The following is a 20,795-nucleotide window of genomic DNA, read 5'->3' on the forward strand; positions in this document are numbered from 1 at the left end:
TTTTATAAAATTAATTTTTTGTAAGTTTTTTCTCATTTGTAGCAAGATAAGATAGTTGAAATCTCTTTCTTTTATGCTCTAAAGGTCTAAATAGATCATCCCCCAAGTATGGATGCTACTTCAAATGAAAATTAGCAAATTTCTCACCTAGCCATTGGCAGTACAGTGTGCCAAAAAATTGGACCACCCTCAATAACTTTTGATTTAATGATCGGATCTTCACACTCTAGGACTCAATCTTAATGGTTCATGGGGGTTGACCCCTAAAATATGCTAATTAATAAGTGCAGGTGATATTTTAAGTTAAAAAATTAGACTTGTAAATTTTGAATTAAATTTATTCAAAATTTTATATTCTTAAAAATTTAATTTTTTAAAAGGAAAAATCATATTTTTGATACATATTTCATATTTTTGATGTCATATTTTTGATATTTTGATAAAAATCATATTTTGAGATTAAGATACCATATTGACAAATTTTTAAAATTCATAATTTAAAAAAAAAAATATGGCTTTAATGAAGAGAGAAATTTAGTTACAAATTTTAGCAAATGCCTAAATCATCCTGCATCAAGTTTTAAAGAAAAAATAACTTTTGTTGGAATATTTTTTAGATAAATTTTTATGTGAAGTGAAAGTAATTTTGCATTAAAAAAATTTTTTTTAAATTTTTTTGTAAGAATTATTTTTTAATAATGTGGTTTTATTATTTGGCTGGTTTTTATGCACCAGAAGCCATTGTAAATCTGTTTTAATTATTCTAAACCTATATGCCTTATAAGCTTCTTAATTTACTTTTTTTTAGGTGGTGAAAATGAAATAGCTATATCCTTAATTGTTCAACATGTGCATACACAACTACAATTGGTAAGGGAATATTAATTCTAGAGTTGAAATTTTTATGTTTTTAGCATATTATAATTTATAAATTTAAAGCGAGTTATTTGTTTAGAAATTTTTACTTGTCTATAAAAGCCATTTAGTACTAACAGTTCTCAGTCTAGCAAAGTTTTGCTATTAAAAAGATTTAGCTGGCCAAGTTAGTTGTAATTTTTCTGAGAAACTGCAGAAAAGATTTAAGTAAAAATTTGTTTATCCCTCACTTTATTTTAGCATTTTTTTCAAAATATTTTGATAAAACGTTTTTTGAAACTCAGAGAATTTTAAATTTAAAAAATAAAATGGGTCAACATATTAATTATATATATATTAAAGTAAAAATCAATAATACAAACAATAATAAGAGCAATTATTCTCAAAACATATTTAAAGGTTTGCAAAAATTGTATATTTGACATGCAAAAATCACTTTTGTAACCATCGGAATAAAGTAAATTTGTTAAATTAATTATGAAGACATAGAAGAAATAAAATATAAAATCTGCTTATCAAAATTTTTAACTCAGTGTTTTTACTGTCAAAATTTATTTCCAAAATTAAGTTAGTTAAAATATATTTTTCTGCTAAAGTAAATGAGCATTATTGTGATAAAAGAATGAATATCTATATTATATAAAACGCTAATACGCATGTATCAATAAAACCGATGATATTTCTTTTCTCGCGTTGGCAACAGTTTTAATTTTTAATTGATAGGCTTCGGCGCACAAGAGCACGTAGTGAGCATCATATGTCTAATCAGGTGAATTCTCACCGAATTATCAAAAAAATTCTCACAAAATTCTCTTCATCGAAGCCGATGCTTTACATCCGGCGTTCAGTACTATTTCATATTGTTTTACAACACATGGTTTTAGCCCTCTGGTGGGAAAGACTTTAAAACAAAACTTACAACAGTTACTTTTCTCAACAATTGAGATTTAGAATAGTGTGATTAAGAAAAATATGTGAACTGTTTGCAATTTCAAATTAATATTGAAATGCACAGGTTTAGAATGTTCTACAGTGAAAAGTTTTCGGAACTTCAGTGTTCAAAAAAGTATACAAAAGCTAGACGTTAAGAGCGTATCCAATGAGCGAGCAAAGCGAGCATCGGATTGCGAAGCAATCCGAAATGAACTGCCAAGGCAGTTCCGGGGGTTGGCGAGCGCCAGCGATCAGGGGGCGAAGCCTCCTAGTAAGTTAAATTTTACATGTTTTTACATGTTCGTTTTAAAATTGTGAAGAAAGTAATTTAAGTACTTATGGCATTAAATTACTTTCTTGGGGTATTTTGGTTAATATGTCCTGAGTTAAATCAATCATTTAAAATAAACATGAAAATCATGTATTAACTAAAGTTTCACAATTTTGTGCTGATTACCCTTTTACTTTTTTTCAGAGAGGCCTTAAGTTGAGGTAAGTAAAAAAGTATGATTTATCATTTCCTAGTTATGAGAAGAATAAATTTTTTTTGATAAATATAACTTTTGCTTGCAAATACAATAGATAAATTTGTTGTTTTGTTTCATAGTTTTTAATTTGTATGCTTTTTGTAGTTAGTAATTTAAAAAAAAATTAGTTAATGTTAAGAAATGATTAGATCTAATTTTGTTTTTATAGATCTAAACTAGCTGAAAGTCATAGTGACCAGCCTTTGCCTGAAGCTCTCCAAATTCTTCCGTCCACATCACAAATAAAGGGTCTCTATACTTTCATTAGGGACAAGAATACTTCTAGGGATGAATTTATTTTTTACTCCAAGCGACTTATGAGGCTTCTTATAGAATATTCATTATCTTTGCTGCCTTTCAAAGTAAGTATTTTATTTTCACATAAAATTTTCAAGGTAATTTTTTTTAATTCTGTTTTTATATTTCATGCCTATGTTCATAAATTCAGCTTCTTCATAATTGTTATGCTAATTTACACTTCTAGAGGGATCCCTTAAAATTTTTCACAAGGTTGTTACTTAGAGGAGATGTTTGAGTAGAGATAGTTAGTCTATTGTTCGGGGTCTGAAAACTTGTTCAAAGATAACTGGTGGAAGGGTCACCCTTTCAGCAAAGAATTTCTAGTTGGTGGTCGCATCAAACAAAAATACTTTTAAGAATACTTGGAAAGTTTTTTTTCTCTCTCTTTTTATTTTGATTGTTCTCGTAATTTTATTAGTAGTTTTAAATGATAAGTTTTCAAATCAAAATACATTCTAATAAGCTTACTACTTTGAATTATTTATTTTTAATTGCTTAGTCATAAATAAACGAATAATGTTAGTTAAATATGATTTTAATTTTACATGACAATGATATAAAAATAATAAATTTTTTAAATAAAGGAGCATTTAAAAGTATGTAAAATATAGAAAAAAATTGCAAATGATAATTTCTATTAATTATTTATGTCGACATGTCATAAGAGACAAATAAAAGTATAACTACTTCATTAGAATTTAAAGAACAACTAGAACACACTCAGGTATCAATATTTAATTTTGAGTTTTAAAAAATACATCATTGTGTTGGTTTTATATTGCATTCTGGCCTGTGTATTTAAAATCTTTCTAGTTTATTTCTTAAATTTATTGCAATCCCAATCGAGGTCTTTCTAAGAGTTATTATTTGATCCATAATATTAATATTTGTCTTTTAAAATATTTACAATAATTAATTTTGTAGTATTTCTATCCTTATCGGTTAAAATTACTTTTGTTTTTAATTATTATAATAGATTTCTCTCAAATCCCTATTTTCTTATGTATGCTTCGGATAATTATATTTTCTCTTTTATGCAGCCTATCATAGTTGAAACACCTCAAGGAGTACCGTATCAGGGAAAACGTATAGCTACTGAAAAGGTAAAAGTTCATCACATAATTTGAATTAAAATATTATTATAAGCTTTAATCATTAATTTTTTAATCTTAAATGTTGAGCATTTAAAGATTTTAGTTTAAATCCATGTTGAAATAGGCATCTACATTTTTACTAATTTCTATTATTGAAGCTATTTGTTTCCTGAGAAGATACTGGTTGTTAATTTGTTGTTTCTGATTAATTCTATTACTCTGCTCTAGTTTGTGTAATGATACACAATTCAACATTGCATTTCTTATATCATTAAACTATTGGCGACAGTTTAGAAAACATTGCTGAGGATGATCCGAAGACATGCCACCACAATTTTGATACTCTGGAGTGGGTATCTTATTTGGGAGATCACTGTTTAATTAATAATCCAGGCCACCACTCAATTTAGGAATAAGTTTTAATTAATAATCCAGAAATAGTGTTGAACGATCATTTACAGTATTAATGTATTTTTATTCAAATGTATTATCAGGAATATTTTAAAGATAATAATTTGGAGTAAGAAAATTGTGCTCTAATGAATCGGGAGACCTTGCAATTCAAATTTATCTTCAAGATTGATTTGTAATCTGTTTTAATACAAAATTTCATTAAAGATAATTGTTTTTTCTTTGAAACTTGTAGTAGAATATAGTGTTTCATAAGTTAATAAATTGTTAAAGAACAATCAAGAAAAATGTTTTGTTTTCATTTCTGAAACTAAACTGTTTTAAAAGGTAAAAAGAATGAAATATTAAAAGTTGACATTTCTGAAAAATGATTGAATGCATGAAAGCAAACCATTGACATCAACCGAAGGAATGAAAACAAATTATTTAATTGGAATGAAAACAAATAATTTGAATAGACAAAAATGATTTGTTTTCATTTCTGTTTCAAAAATGGAGTATTCATTCAACGATATTCTTAAATATTATTCATTCAACCATATTTGTTTCAAAAACTGATATAACAACATAAATTTTAAATTAAAAAACATGTACTGGAACAGGGTGTGTAGCGTTTTTAAAAAGTGCTTAAAGGTGCTTATTTTCGTTTTTTGAAAAGCCCTTAAAGGTGCTTATTTTCGTTTTTTGAAAAGCCCTTAAAGGTGCTTTTTTCATTTGGTGTTTTTAAAAAGTGCTTAATTTTTCCTTTTTCAAAATGAGATTTTTCATTTACTATGTTGATTTTAGTTTCGAATTATGCAAAAAGACACAGTTCGCATTGTTCTATTCAACGCTTTCACAATTAATTCTACCCTAATCTATTTAGGCTTATTGTCAGTTCGTAGCGTATGAAGACGCCATTCGTTTTACATGATTAAAAATTTAATGATTTTTGACAATTGTCAAAAACAGTGCCAAAATGATTTTTTTTTGATATGACGGTTGAAACAAGATGAAACTGTTAATTGTGAAAAGCTTTCCAACCCTGACTAATTATATTTTTTTAAAGTGCTTAAAAATATTTTTTGAGTGCTTGAAAAGTGCTTAAAGGTGCTCATTTTTTGTTGAATAATTTGGCTATGCACCCTGCAGAATCATATAAATTTGTAATGGTGTCGTAGTTTTTTGAAAATATTTCTGTCGAAGCATCTCACTTCATCTGAATCAGGTTAAAGTAAAGGCAAAAAAGTGAGATAAAATATAAAAAGAATTAAGCATTTATTTTACTGTATTTTTTAACTTTACCAATAAATATGGGGTAATTCATGCCTTATTCCTTATACACACCAGCATTATCTTGTTCACCTTATGCTTAATTTAATAAGTTGAAATTTAATTATTTACCAAAATCTTATTCGGTCACATATTTCTATGTTTTGTTTTACTTATAATATTAGCCGTTACTCTTTGATTGATGTATGGTGACTATACCATTGTAATTTTATGGTTAATTCACTTATAGGATAGTCTGTTAAGTATTTTAATAAACATTCTAATTTAATACCAATTTGAATTTTTTAAAATTTATTGTTAAAACCTATAATAGTTTATATTTGATCAACATGTTTTTTTTATGAATTTTTTTCAATGCTTTCCTATTTCTTTTATTTCTATTATGTATGCTTAATCTTTAAGATCAAGTTTTTTTCTCTCTCCCGCCTTAGATTTGTGGTGTATCTATTTTACGTGCTGGTGAAACTATGGAACAAGCACTTTGTGATGTACTTAAAGACGTCAGATTAGGAAAAATTCTAATTCAGACAAACCAAGTAACTGGAGAGCCTGAAGTGAGTATAATATTGAAAGTATGTTTAAATTAGTTTCAGATAAGAGCAAACAACCAGAATTATGTAGACTAATTTGACAACAATTAGTTTTACCTATTAAAATCGGCTCTTTATAGGATTTGCCTTTCTCTGGTAATGTAGATTCCACAGTTTGAAGGTACTCTAATAATCTTTCTTTTTGCTTCCTTTTTTTGTGTTACACTTATTTCCAGCATCCTTTGTAAAGAAATATAATGCATAATATTTCAAAGTTTAAATTTTGAATTATGGAAATACCAGAATTTAAATGATAACTATGGAATAATTTTTTCTTTAACTTAAGCTTACTTTTATATATATATGAGTGTGTGTATACTTTTATAATATATATATGAGCGTGTGTTTACTTTTCTATATATATATGAGCGTGTGTATACTTTTTTATATATATATATATGAGCGTGTGTATACTTTTATATATATATGAGCGTGTGTAGCCCTTTAATAGCATCATCAGGAATTTATACAAGGTTCGTATGCACCAGGAATCTTTAGAGTAAAAAAAAGTCAGGGAAAAACGTTATTTTAGCCCCAAAACAGGGAAATTACAACATATCTAATTATAAACATTGCGATTTAATAACCGCAAAAATCCGTTGCAATAACCGTTGAAAAACTGCACTTGATTCACTAAGAAATTTACGCAAAAAGAGCTCAAAAACATAAAAGCATTTTTCAAAAATATTTATAATTTTTTGACACTCCCGCGGGCTGCACATCAAAAGCTGTTGTGTTGCAGGTTGTGCACCCCTATTCTATTTCATATGTCTTATAATCTTAATAAAATACATCTAGTCTCTTGTCTAAACATCTGTGTTTGATGCAAAGAACGACAATTAACTGCACAATATCAAGTTAGAGTTCAATAATTATTTTATTATTCTTTACAGCTCTATTATTTGCGTTTACCCAAAGACATCAAGGATTATTTCATCATATTGATGGACGCCACTGTTGCAACAGGTGCTGCTGCTATGATGGCTATCAGAGTGCTTCTAGACCATTGTGTCCCCGAAGAAAATATTATGCTTTGTTCCTTATTAATGGCTGAATCCGGTACAGGATTTCTTATACTTTTATTAATATTTTAAATGAAGAGTTTTTAATAAGCTATGGAAAGTCATCTTTATATATTTTCTTTTACAATTCAAGGCGGACACTGCTTTTTTCAGTGGAAAAAATTTGTTGTTTTGGCATTAATATGTTCAGGGGTTGGACAAAATTATGGAAACACTTCTATGCTATCTCTATGTAAACTATCTTTTGGCAGAAAATGTTTTGGAAGATTTTACACGACAAAACTGTCGGCTCTATTTTAAAGATTCTGTTTGAAGCTTTTAGGAAGTCCTTTTTATCCAAGCAAAATTCAGATCGACCAAAATTAGGAAAGGAAGTTAACCACTTAACAATCGGTTAATTTTCAAGAAAACGGTCATAAAAGTGCCTATTTTTTTTATCCCTGAAAATTATATGAAAATATGTGTATGAACAATATATATATTCATTTTTAATATTTATTTGTTTTTAGCTTAAAATTTTAAAAAATTAAATTTTTAGGAAAAGCCAACATTCTATGACTTAATGTTGATTTTCCAGCAAGCAAGGAAAATTTAAAAAATATGTGTTTTGAACATTAAAAAATAATTTTATTAAACTTACCTATAATATAAATAAAGATTAGTAATTTTTTCTTGTGTGACAAATTTCAAAGCATGAGATACAGAGGCCAACGTCACAATCTGAACAGTAGTACCGAGTTTCCTTCCTACATCTCTCGTTAGTGCTGACATCTAGTTTAAAACAAACTAACTATCTTCAATAACCTTAAAAATATCCTGGTACTGCCATCTGGTGTGTAAAATGAGAAATAAACTGTTTTCCGTGCAAAAGAAATGAATTAGTTTTATTCTTATTGGAGCTTTACTACTGAACACTCCAGCCCGGAAATAACAGGGGATCGAGAAATAGAGGGTGAAACCTCACCCCGTCATTTTCCTGGGGAGCGAGAAGGTAGGGGAACTTCTTTCTATCTTTAATACGAGTGATTTTAAAATTATTCTTTATGATTGCAATATTTATGTTGGATTCTTTTTTAAACACAGTAGTATTGAAAAAGAAAAAGCAATTAACTTCCTAAACTCATTTTGGTTGATGCAGATTCTTCATGGATAAATCTGCAGATTATAGTATTGAAAAATTAAATTATACTTTATTTTACCTTAAAAAATTTTTAAAAAATTATTGTTAATATACATTTAGTTGCTGCAACGAATAAAACTCACTAACTTCATGTGACTATGTTGAAAAATGTCATAACTTTATTCTAAATTTTTTTTTTTCAATGATGGCATTTATTGAATTCTTTTGGTTTTTGAAACTCATGATGGAATTAATATGTATTTGATAGGATGGGAGTTTTTTTTATCATTTATTTTTAATCAATCATCAAACAAATCTATGTCACTGCTTATTTTATATTTATGGTATTGTAAATAAAATCGTAAAGGAATTAAATTTTGTAAAGCAAAAGACTATCTACCAGCCATATCTACCAAGTTTATTAGGAAATAATATAATCCTTTGTTTGTGTGTTAATTTTAATTTTAATCAAATAAGGATCTGGTCATTTCAAGTGATTTACCTATATTTTATAAAATTTTATTTTCATAGTATATAAAAACTTAAATTTTTGGTTTTATTTTTTTTAAAATTATTTTATTAAACACATCCTCATTATATTTTTTCTTTAGGTGTTCACACCATAGCGTATGCTTTTCCAAAAGTGAAAATTGTTACTTCAGAAGTTGATCCTGAAGTTAATGATAGGTTTTATATCATGCCAGGAATAGGTAAAAAATTTAATATTATTTATAATCAGTATATATATTCTTTGTATTTAGTTAGTGTTGTGTAAAAATTGAAAAATGAAATAAATTAAAAGGAAATGTTAAGAAATAATCTAAGAAAGCTTACAATTATTAGAACATTTAGGTAAACGCCAGTAATGACTCATGACTAAAGTGCAGAGTTTGAAATTAATTAAATTTTATACTCGAAATTAAGAAAATTGTGTACTGCTCCAAAAGATTTTTTTCTGAAAGATTTCAATAGTATGTATACATTTTTAAATGTCTGTTCCCACCCCCATTTAGATTTAACAAAGTAAGTAAATAAATAAATAAAAAAAGAAATAAATAAAAAAGAAATAAATAAGACAAAACAAAAAACCTAAAAATACGTGAAATGAAATAAATTGCAATTAAAGTTTTATACAAATCAAAATTTTATGTTTGAATAAACAGGTTAAATAATTGTCTTGTGTTACAATTTAAATTTATACTTTTACAAGTTGATCAGCATATATATAAACTGATATACATAACACTGATAACTGATAAACATATATATATACTGATATTAAAAGTAAAAGAAGATTTTATAAACATGAAATTAGTTGAAAGAGTACAGAAAATGTGTAATCTTCTCAGTTCTGATGAAGTATGCAATTTTTTGGCAGAAACACACATAAAACACATAAAACCAAAAAAATGAAGAAACCAAGCAAGCATACAGTAGTTTCTTTACACTCAATTGACTGCAATTTGTTACTGATTCAGGGGAACAACTAATTATTATTTCATTGTGATCTGAGACAGATTTTAGTGGTCCTTTGCGGACTGATCATTGTTAATACTGAGCCCAGATGTGATGAACGTACAGAGGACGTAACAGTGGAACGTGAGATTGATAAAATGGTTCAGACTTACGTTCTAGTTCAATAAAGAAATATTCTATCATGCACTTAAATAATGAAAGAGAAATGTAAATCTATCCTCAGAAATTTAAATTTTCCCTAGAGCTGGATTGTTTAATTACACAGGAAAAATGGATGATGATACCAAATTAAGATTAATTTAAATCTGAAATTGTAAGAGAATTTGATTTTGGGGGGAAAAGTTTGCTAATAATGAAATTTATATGTTAAACATGAATAAAGTATTGCTACAAATAAGAAAATAATTAAGTCTTAAAATTCAAGGTAGCGAAACATAACTAATGTTCAGAGTAAATAAGGCATTATTATATCTGTTATTTCTTGTAAATATTATACTATTATTTCTTATCAGTTGCAACTAACTTAAATTTTCTTAGATATATGAAATTTGAATAATATATTGTATAAAATATTCTTTGTTTAACAATTTCTTGTCTCCAGGGATGAGATTCTTCCGCGGATTCGCGGATTTCCGCTGTTTTTCAGATTTTTCCATTTTTCCCGCTAATTTCCGCTGAAATTTTTTTTTGCCCAAGTTAAAATGTTTTATGAGGAATTTAATTTTCCGCGAAGGGAAATTGTTGAAGTCCCTTTTCCTCCCTCTGAAGTTTCTCTAAAAATCATTTCCTTGGGATAAAACTGGTTGACCTTTATACAGGGATGAGATTTTTTTTGTCTCTCGAATTTCAGCCTTTTTATCAAAAACTCCGATTCTCTAAAAGTTTCGTTATTTTTAAAATAAATATCCCGTTTTTTTTAAATTCAGTCATTAAAGTAAAATAATTATATTTATTTACGATTTTCAAAGATAAACAGAAAATTCAATCTACGCCCTAGCTGCTAACCTTTCCGCATTTTTACTTACTTTAGCTATTTTCTCCGATTTCACGCACAGAAAATAAGATTTTCCGTATTTTTTATCCGTCGGCTGGATAGCTCGTATTTTCGTAATTCAGATCTCGATTTTTATTCACGCGATTTTAATATCAATCATCGATTTTTGTATTTACCTGATTTAAAAGTTGCACATTGCGATTCTTATTTAAGCTATTTAAATATCGTATATTATGATTCTTATTTACGACATTTAAAAATCCAATATCGTGTTTTGTATTTATGCATTTTTAAAATCTCGATTTTATTATCAAATCTCGATTTTCGTATTTACCTGATTTAAAAGTTGAACGTTGCGATTCTTATTCAGGCGATTTAAATATTGTACAGTGCGATTCTTACTTACGAGATTTAAAAAATCAATATCGCGATTTGTATTTACGAGCTTTTAAAGCCCCATGTAGCAATTCGTATTCACGTGAGCTTAAAATCCAATACCATGATTCGTTTTTGTGGTTGTAATATCGCGCGATTTAAAAATTATGCATCGTGATCAAAAAATTAAAAAATCATGATTTGTATTTTCGCATTTTTTAAATTCGATGTAGAGTTTGATATTTACGTGATTTAAAAGTCTCATATCGGGATTTATATTCACATGGTTTACAAGTTTAAAAATCGCACTTTTTTGTCAAATTTTTGTTTTTATATATATATATATATATATATATATATATATATATATATATTATATATATATATATATATATATATATATATATATATATATATATATATATATATATATAAATATATATATATGTTGTCTGGGGAATATATATATATATATATATATATATATATATATATATATATATATATATATATATATATATATATATATATACTTTTTTTTCCTTTTTTCTTTCTTTCTTTTTTTTTTGTTTTTGTTTTTTGGATTTCCTCTTTTATACTTTCTGACTACTCTCATCCCTGTGTCTCAAATTTTTATTTAAGTGTAACCATGTTTGTTTTTCAGTAATGATAGATCTTTGAATCTTAAGATTGATAATTGTTTTTCAAAATGTATTTTTTTGTGTAATTAATTTAATTTCTTATTCTCAAATATGTTAGTTATATTATTTACGAGACTTTGTTAATTAACAATATTGCAATGGGTTTCAATTTTAGTTCAAAATATTGTTTTTTAATTATTTTATTCATTTGTTCAATTATTATTTTTATGCATTTGTGTAAGAAAAAAAATATTTATTAATCTTTAGCCTTTGAAAATTTCATTTTTTACAAAAATGTAGTATGATATATTTTTAAGCAATTTTCATTGCTTGGAGAATAAAAAGTATTTCTAATAAAATGTTATGTATAACAAAATTGTGATTTTAAATTTTATTGGAAAAAATCAAGGAATTTTATTTCTGAAATTGAGTTGGAATCCTGTATGATGGTTTAACATTATTCATGCATTTTTATATTTAAAATAAATTTAAAGTTTAAAAGTGTTTCAAGCTATATGAAGCACAATACTTTTTACTGCTAAAAGAATTTCAATATCCCAATGAACCTTTACTAAAGTTTAGAAGCTGTAAAGTAAACTGTAAACAGTATTTTTGTTTATAATGATTGATTTTCCTTATTTGCATAATTTTATAAAGACAAAAGTTTCAAACATATTTAGATGCAAAATATTTAAAAAAAATCATTACTGTTATATTATTAGTTAATTAATATAACTAAATTTAGTTAGGAAATTTGTAAAATAATTTTTTTTTTCAAAAAGTGTTATTATTTCTGCTGCACTTTAATTATCTTTCATATTAGATAATAAATTATGATTATGTATTTGTCATTGTATTAATTATTAAATTAATGTATTTGTGTTTTTCAGGAAATTTTGGAGACAGATACTTTGGAACTGAAGTATTTTAATGACAGAAATGAAAGATATATTTATTTAGGCATTTACCAAACTTTATGACCATTTGACTACTTTTTTTCTTTTCTAAAAAGTTTTACCTGTTTCCGAAGGACAGGTCAACATTTTAAGTAACTTAAGAGTATTTTAAGCCATAAATTATTTTCATTTTAATTGATCTAATTGCTATGAATTTGTTAGTGTAAGTGAAATAATTTTTTAGTATCTTTGTAAAATTTACTTTTTTGTTAGTTGTGTTAAAAATTGAATCAAAAATCCTCCTTTAAGTATGTATTTTAAAGACATGTAAGTTAAAGCACTGAAAATAATGAGTTATAAATTAAAAATATTTTTATTTCAAGAGTTGTAATATAAAAATATTCTTTATTAAATTCTGAAATTTCTGTAAGAAGCAGATTTCCTATTAAAAATTAGTTAAAAAGAGCTGTCAAATAATTTAAATGTCTCTGCTTAAAATTGATACAAAATGTTCTACAATGATCATTCTTATTATATAATTTTAGAATCCATCTCTAAATTTAACTCAAAAAAGCGTATACATCAGGGTGGTGGGGAAACAAAGTTTTTCATAATGAAAAAGTACTACCTCTCAGAAGTTTAATATGGGCTAGTATATCACTCATGAATTTTTTCAGATTTTTTTATGTATCATTTTCATTGCCCGCAAGAGCCTTAAAATATTAAAAAATTTTCAAAAAACAACAAACTTTTGTAAATTTTTCACCAAACTGTCTTGTAAAAACAATTTACCACTCAACAGTTGTGTGTTTAATGAAATATTATTTGTGAGTTTTTTTAGTATTTTTTAACTATATTTTCACTTTTTGCAATATCTGTAAAAATTATACAAGTACAAAATTTAAAAAAAATACCAAATTCTAAAAAATTCTCAGATGAAAATAAAATACCTTGCAAACGTGTATTTACTGAAATATTATTCATGAATTGTTTTGATATTTTTCTGGTTCCTCTTTGCTCAGTAATGTCTATGAACTCTTGAGGGTTTTTATTTTTTTAGCTTTTTTCATATTACTAATACTATTGTGAGGTTTATAAAATTACAATTAAAAATAAGTAAGTGAGAGAAAACTAAAGAGTACACCATAACTTCACAAAAGTAGCATTGATGACTGATTTACGTTTGATATAAAATCACAGGAAAGTTCAACTAATGCGATGTTTTTTAATGACTAAATTTTAATTTTGCGGGAAACGTTGGTGCATGAAAATTCTGGAAAATTTCACAATTGATATACTAATCCATATACAACTTTTGGAAGATAGTGTTTTTCGATTATAGAAATCTTTTTTTTCTGCTCCACCCTAATAAACATTCAATATTTACGCTAAGAAAAAAAAATGCTATTTTAATCTAAGGAATCACTCCTGAAGAAAGCAGGACAGAACATCAAAAAATATTTGATTGTCAGAGAAAACTGAAGTTGAAAGTCCATTATTCAAAGTGTTTCCAAATTTCTTTAGACCATCAAACTTGTTTATATGTTTTTTATCTTGCTTTCTTCAGTAGTGATTCTACTGATTTATATAGAATTTTTGCTTCTTAGCTTAAATATTAAATTTGTGATCCCACAATGTGCATAATATTTTACTTTTTTTCTTCCAAATATTTTAAAAGTATGTAACAAGGGTGGATCTTATTGAACACTGTTAATGCAGACTGCAATTTGAATCTTGTGAAAAAATATATGAAAAAAAAAAATAAACTTTTTGATTTTTAAAGAAAATTTATCAAGTATTTGACGCCTGCTTGAGAATTCCTAGTAATTTCATAGTGATGCTTTAATACGTTTGTTTTATATCATCTTATTTCTTAAAAATTTAATTACATTTATCTTTCAAAAATCTAGTAAACACGAGCTTATTTTTCATTTTTGTCAATTATGAATTGAAGTTTACTTCTTAGTGTAATGTCCATTACAAATTGATTGCTTTTATACTTTTGTTATAGCACTATTTGTTTTGCCGTTTTTATAGCACTTATCTGAAATTATTTGTGTTCAGTATTAAAGTTGTGATATAGAAAATTTAAGTTTTTTTTTCTCCGTCTGTTTCATTGAAAACAAAATATATTCTTGTTTTAATTGATTGAAAAATGTACAGAACAAACATGTGAATACTGTGAAAAATAAAAAATAAAATCTTTCACATTGAATATAGCATTACAGTTTTTATTCTTTTGGGGGCACAACACTGTAGAAGCTTGTAAAATAAGATTTTTTAATGAATTTTGCAACAATAGGGATTAACTAATTAAATGTTTTTTTAAAAATCTTTTTCCACATATTTTAATCTTTATTTTATCATGTTACAAATAGAAAAATTAAAAAAAATTATTAATAGCTTACAATATTTGTAACTTTCTGAACTCTTAAGTTGAAAGAATAATAATTTAAATTTGATTCCGGTTTGATTTTTTTAAAACTATATGAATGTAGTCTTTGTTGCACAGAGGATTCGTATTTCCAGGAGTTATTAGATCATTTCTGATCAGGTAATTAATACCTGCACTTTGTACTTAAATTAAGATTATTGAGGTAGTTTAAGCGTGCTCTTCCAAGGAAAAAATTAAAAAAAGGCCATAGTTTGTATGTCTTAAACAATGTATTTAATGGCTAACGTTAGTCTCATTTTCATAAAATTATATTTAAAATGATATTACTTGATATTGATATTTCGTTCTTATTTCACAATTAGCATAGAGGGTGTTGACTAAAGACGAGCAAAACTTAACCTAAAAGTTATAAATAACTGTTAAGAATTCACAAAAATTTTAAAAAATATCATATTGTTATATTAGTTCTGAAGTACTATAAACAATTTAGTCAGTTTTATCATTTGTAGTTTAAATTATATTGATTAGGTAGAACATCTTAGATTATTTTATTCAGTCATACGTTGATATCAAGAATTTCGATGACAAATTTTTCGATATCACAAATAAATAAAATTAATCACAAATAAGTGAAATTAATCTAGAAAGTCTTTAATTTACTGATAATAGGGGGGGGGGGGGACATTTTTAGATACATTTCCCGTTAGACCTTGATTTCAGAAAATATTTTTAATCACAAAAAAAAAACTTACTTTCCTTATTTTTGAGGAACTTATATGTTTTTTTTTTAAATTTCAATTCTTAAAGACTTTTCTTAGATAATTTCATAAATCATTTCACAAAATCTAATTAAAAAAGAAAATTGCAGCTATGTTTGCAATGAGGATACCAGAATCCTCCATTCTAGAGAAATAGACATGCAAGATGCATGTTTTTATAAGAATATCTCCTTATAATACATTAAAAACTCACCAATTTAATTAAGCCAAAGAGAAACTGATGCTTATTAATTACTGTTTTAGTTAGTTATTGTGCATAAAAATGTTGCAAAATAAGATGATTGATAAAAAAAGCAAATATTTTTTTATATTTTTTTTTAAAGTTACAGTATTAGTAGATTCATCTGAAGAAGATGAAACAGCAGACTTGCAACAAAACTTTAAATCAAAAGTAGGATTAAAAGATTGATATTTTTTGAAATAAATAAAAGTTCCACAACTTTTAAAATATCAGTACATTAGTTAAATTGTACTGTGGATCGTTTTCTTTATTTCACATCAGACATTAGTATAAATTGTTAGGGTAAGGAGCATCAAGTTTTAGCAGACTGATCAGCATGTTCATCACCAAGAATGTTGCAGTGACTAAAGACAGCACCTCCTAGAAGAGAACAGGCCTCCTCACGGGTTACCATAAACGAGAAATCCGATCCTTTAGTAGTCTGAATATAGTGACGCATATGGTATTTTCCCCCTCTGCACAGTTTAGTGACTCGAACATAGTGACATATTTTTTACCCCCTACTGCGCAGTTTATAGTCTGTCTATGGAAAGAACACCTCTTGTCTGGAGCACTGATCCCTATATGTAACCAGTTTGCTGATTCTTTTGCTACACACGTGTAGTCGTCGTTGACAAAAAGGGTTGAACGGGAGCACAGGGTACCCAGAATTCAAACACCCCTATAAACGGGCTGCGACATGTGCGTGGTTAATGTTGTATTCTTGGCTATAGATGGCGCCACTGAAAAACAAGAAACGCACTCTCTGCCTTAAATTCGCTTGGTTTCACCATGCTGGAGCAAAGTGGCATTAGAAATAGCAACACAGATGTTTGACTTATGCATCTTTTATAACTAGTATATTAAAATAGTGTGAATTTTATTGAAGTTTTCATTCTTGGTTAGAAATTTACAAGTATATATTTATCAACTGATCTGAATAACTAGAGTCAAACTAATGAGACGAAGAAAAATTGAAAAATTATATTAATTATGTTTAATAATTTTTACTTTTTAGGTTAATTTTTTTAAAAACTATGCAAAGCAGAATTAAAGATTATTTCATGGCGCATAGCTCGTCGCGCGCCCAAACGAGGAGCACTGATGTTAATCTTGTCTTAGGGATTACTTCGGATAAAAAGTTACTAAGTCAAATTTTATGTTTAAATAAATTAAAAAATTATATAAAAAAGTTTGAAAAATGTAAAAATAAAATTTGTAAAACTTGTCCTTTAGCTGATGATTCACAGATTGAGTGTCATTCCAATGAATTTTTTTTTAAATGTTCTAATATTATTTATTTAATTCAATGCAATTGTTGCAATCTATGTTACATAGGTCAGATGGGGTTAGAATTTCATAAGAGAATTAATTCACATAGGTCTGCAATTAAAAATTTTGATAGTAATAAAAATAAATGTTCAACAGATTATGAAATTTTGTACTTTCAGTTTCACGATTTTAATAATGTTACTCTCTTTATTTTGGATTTTATGGATAATTTAGATAATAGGCTTGATTTAGAAAATATTAGTAGTCTTAAAACCCTGTTTCCTTATGGTTTAAATAGTAAATTTAATGGTGAAGGCACTATTGATTTTGATAATTATTGTGTTCATAATAAATTTAAATTGTTTTAAATTTAAATTGTTTAATTGTAATTTGTCTAGTTTTAGGTATAAAAGAGGTAAAGGACCTGGTAAAATTATTGATTTTGATGAATTTAAAAAAATGTGTAACTATCAAGTTAATCTTAATAATATTTTTATTATTAGGAAATCTATTTTTGGATTTAAGAATAAAGTTCTTAAAAATTTCATTTTTAAATTTGGGAGTAAAATTAAATTTGATACTGAACTTATTAAATTTATTGTTTTGGATTTGGTTAAGTCTAAGCTTGGGGTTGATAAAACTGATTTACTTTTTAAAAAGGTTTCTAATGTTCAGAAAGTTTTTTGTATCATTAATTTTCAAGATAAAAAATTTGAAAGTGCTAGGATTTCGCAAATTATTCATAATTCTTCTGACATTTTTCCTTTAAAACAAGTTAAAGTTTCAACTGCTTATAAATAATCCTCTACTTTAAGAAAAAGAATTTGTAACTATAATTTTTTAAGTAGGAATTTAAATGATATTTCCTTTACCGATTGTCATTGCAAAGATGAAAATTTTTCTTTTCTTAATTAGAGTCAAACTACTTTTTCCCCTTATAAAATAGACTCAATTTTTTTAATAATATCTCTTTTTATTAAATATTAATGTATAATAAATAACAAAATTATTATACATATTTTTTAAAATTACAACAACAACGTAATTTTAAACAAAGCATAACATTTGCTATATAATTTAACGGCGCATCCGAAAAATAGTTTCGTTTACTTTCGAAGTTACTATAGAAGTTAATACTTAAATTGCACTAGGCACAATAATGACAGAAGATGAAAAAAAATTAATTTTCTTTTATTTCTTTCATTAAATATAAGTGAGCTATAATATTAATAGGTAAGAAAAGTTTAAGATAACTAAAAATCTGAAAATTTTTTATTGGAAAAGTCGGAAGTAAACATTAGAAAGAAAAATATATTATTCATGACAATGAATTGAACAATGAAAATATGTAGGATAACTTCTACACTCAGCAGTTGTTTATGTGCACGCATTTCTTAGAGATAATAAATTTGTTAATTTTGTACAACTATCAACATCTCTATCATTTGAATTTACGCAATTCATACATTTTTAATAATCTTACCTATTTACTGAAAAGCTTAGTTTCTGTCATTGTATGATCATTATCAATAAGTTTTATTTTGATTTCATTCTACGTTTGATTTTTAATATTATTATAAAATTTTGCTCTGTAACCGTCGTTAAACTTTGCGAAAATAATGAATCCTACATTTTTTCACTATGTTATTGAAATAAATGTTTCCATTTTCGAGATTCGTTCTTAAACAATGACCTTTTTAATTTTTTTTCCTTCGAATTTTACATAATTATTTATTTTTATGTTATATGTACAATGGCAATGAAAAAAAAATTTAACACACGGAATAACTTTTAATCTAATGATTAGATCTTCGCATGCTAGGACTCAATTATAATGATTCGATGGGGGGGAGGGACTTCAAATACGCCTAATTAATTCGTGCGTACGAAATTTTATGTACGAAAACAAACGCATAAATTTACTTTCTTTGAATAAACATACCTTTTTTTCGATGCATCTAGATTCCTTATCCTCGAAATATGGAGGGTAGATGAAATCTGGTAAATTTGGTCCAAATAGTTGGATCAAGAGAATGTTTAGAGCCCTTAATGCTAATTTCATTTTTTGCATATTTCGTAATTTCTCAGGAGTCTAATCGAAAAGTTTTTTCAAAGAATTACAAAATTCGTTTATCCAACGATAATTTCATGCAAAAAAGGATTTTTAATAATTTATTATTTTTTTTATTTAATAATTGTGCAACTAAATTTGAATTGTAAAATGTACAACTTTTTATATGATTTTAATAAACGTAATTTTACAAGGACAAATACAGAATTTGTAGGAAATCATTCGAATAGTTGATGAGAAATCGAATTTTAAACATAGGCATTTTTAAAATTCAGTTACTCTAAAATACGGCTTGAAGTAATATTGTGAAGCAGTAGCGTAACTAGATTCTCGGATGGCCCCTAGGTAAACACGCAAAGTGGGCCCCTCCCCTCAATCCCTGAAAATCTGATACTTTTAATATCTAATAAAATATATTTTTAACTAGAAAGTGATAAATAAATGAATGTAAAAGGAAGAGTAAATAGGAGCAATCAAAAGTGGTCTAAAGAAGATTTTGTTGTAAGAATAATTATAAAAATTACAATGTAAGAACATATACTTAGAGCCCAATTGACTTCTATAGTACAAGAATTGATTAAATTTGAAGATTGAGAATTAAATTTTTTAATATTCCATTTTTGAATTAATCCAGTGTCTCTATAAAGGATACATGAAAACTCCACTACTCTCCTTTAGTTAGATGGAAATGGAGGTGATTTGAGGGGTGAAAATTAATTTTTTTGATATTCTATTTTTGAATCAGTCCTGTGTCTTTATAAAGCATATATGAAAACTCCTCTGCTCTCTTATGTTCGCATTTCCTCTTTTTTGATGGAAATTCAGATAATTTAAGGGTGAATATTAAATTTTTTGATATTCTATTTTTGAATCAGTTCAGTGTCTTTATAAAGCATATATGAAAACTCCTCTGCTCTCTTATGTTCGCATTTCCTCTTTTTCGATGGAAATTCAGATAATTTAAGGGTGAATATTAAATTTTTTGATATTCTATTTTTGAATCAGTTCAGTGTCTTTATAAAGCATATATGAAAACTCCTCTGCTCTCTTATGTTCGCATTTCCTCTTTTTTGATGGAAATTCAGGTAATTTAAGGGTGAATATTAAATTTTTTGATATTCTATTTTTGAATCAGTTCAGTGTCTTTATAAAGCATATATGAAAACTCCTCTGCTCTCTTATGTTCGCATTTCCTCTTTTTTGATGGAAATTCAGATAATTTAAGGGTGAATATTAAATTTTTTGATATTCTATTTTTGAATCAGTTCAGTGTCTTTATAAAGCATATATGAAAACTCCTCTGCTCTCTTATGTTCGCATTTCCTCTTTTTCGATGGAAATTCAGATAATTTAAGGGTGAATATTAAATTTTTTGATATTCTATTTTTGAATCAGTTCAGTGTCTTTATAAAGCATATATGAAAACTCCTCAGCTCTCTTATGTTCGCATTTCCTCTTTTTTGATGGAAATTCAGATAATTTAAGGGTGAATATTAAATTTTTTGATATTCTATTTTTGAATCAGTTCAGT

The 20,795-nt window shown here is 26.4% G+C and overlaps 1 protein-coding gene across 5 annotated transcripts in view; it reads left to right on the forward strand.

Moving 5' to 3' along the window:
* l(2)k01209 (uridine-cytidine kinase-like lethal (2) k01209) overlaps window positions 1-14,742 on the forward strand; it is a 31,021-nt gene extending 16,279 nt beyond the window's left edge. For all 5 annotated transcript variants that reach the window (XM_016055775.4, XM_016055776.4, XM_016055773.5 and 2 more), the window contains exons 7-14: window positions 809-870; window positions 2,285-2,301; window positions 2,506-2,698; window positions 3,677-3,739; window positions 5,845-5,967; window positions 6,897-7,062; window positions 8,757-8,855; window positions 12,522-14,742. In XM_016055775.4, coding sequence (XP_015911261.1) covers window positions 809-870; window positions 2,285-2,301; window positions 2,506-2,698; window positions 3,677-3,739; window positions 5,845-5,967; window positions 6,897-7,062; window positions 8,757-8,855; window positions 12,522-12,562 — 764 coding nt within the window. In that variant the 3' untranslated portion in view covers window positions 12,563-14,742. The remainder of the gene's footprint in view (window positions 1-808; window positions 871-2,284; window positions 2,302-2,505; window positions 2,699-3,676; window positions 3,740-5,844; window positions 5,968-6,896; window positions 7,063-8,756; window positions 8,856-12,521) is intronic.
* The last annotated feature ends 6,053 nt before the right edge of the window (window positions 14,743-20,795 follow it).

The sequence above is a fragment of the Parasteatoda tepidariorum genome, chromosome 1 (genome assembly GCF_982258835.1).
Source record: "Parasteatoda tepidariorum strain Cologne lab strain chromosome 1, Ptep-v5.0, whole genome shotgun sequence".
Classification (NCBI taxonomy): Eukaryota; Metazoa; Arthropoda; class Arachnida; order Araneae; family Theridiidae; genus Parasteatoda; species Parasteatoda tepidariorum.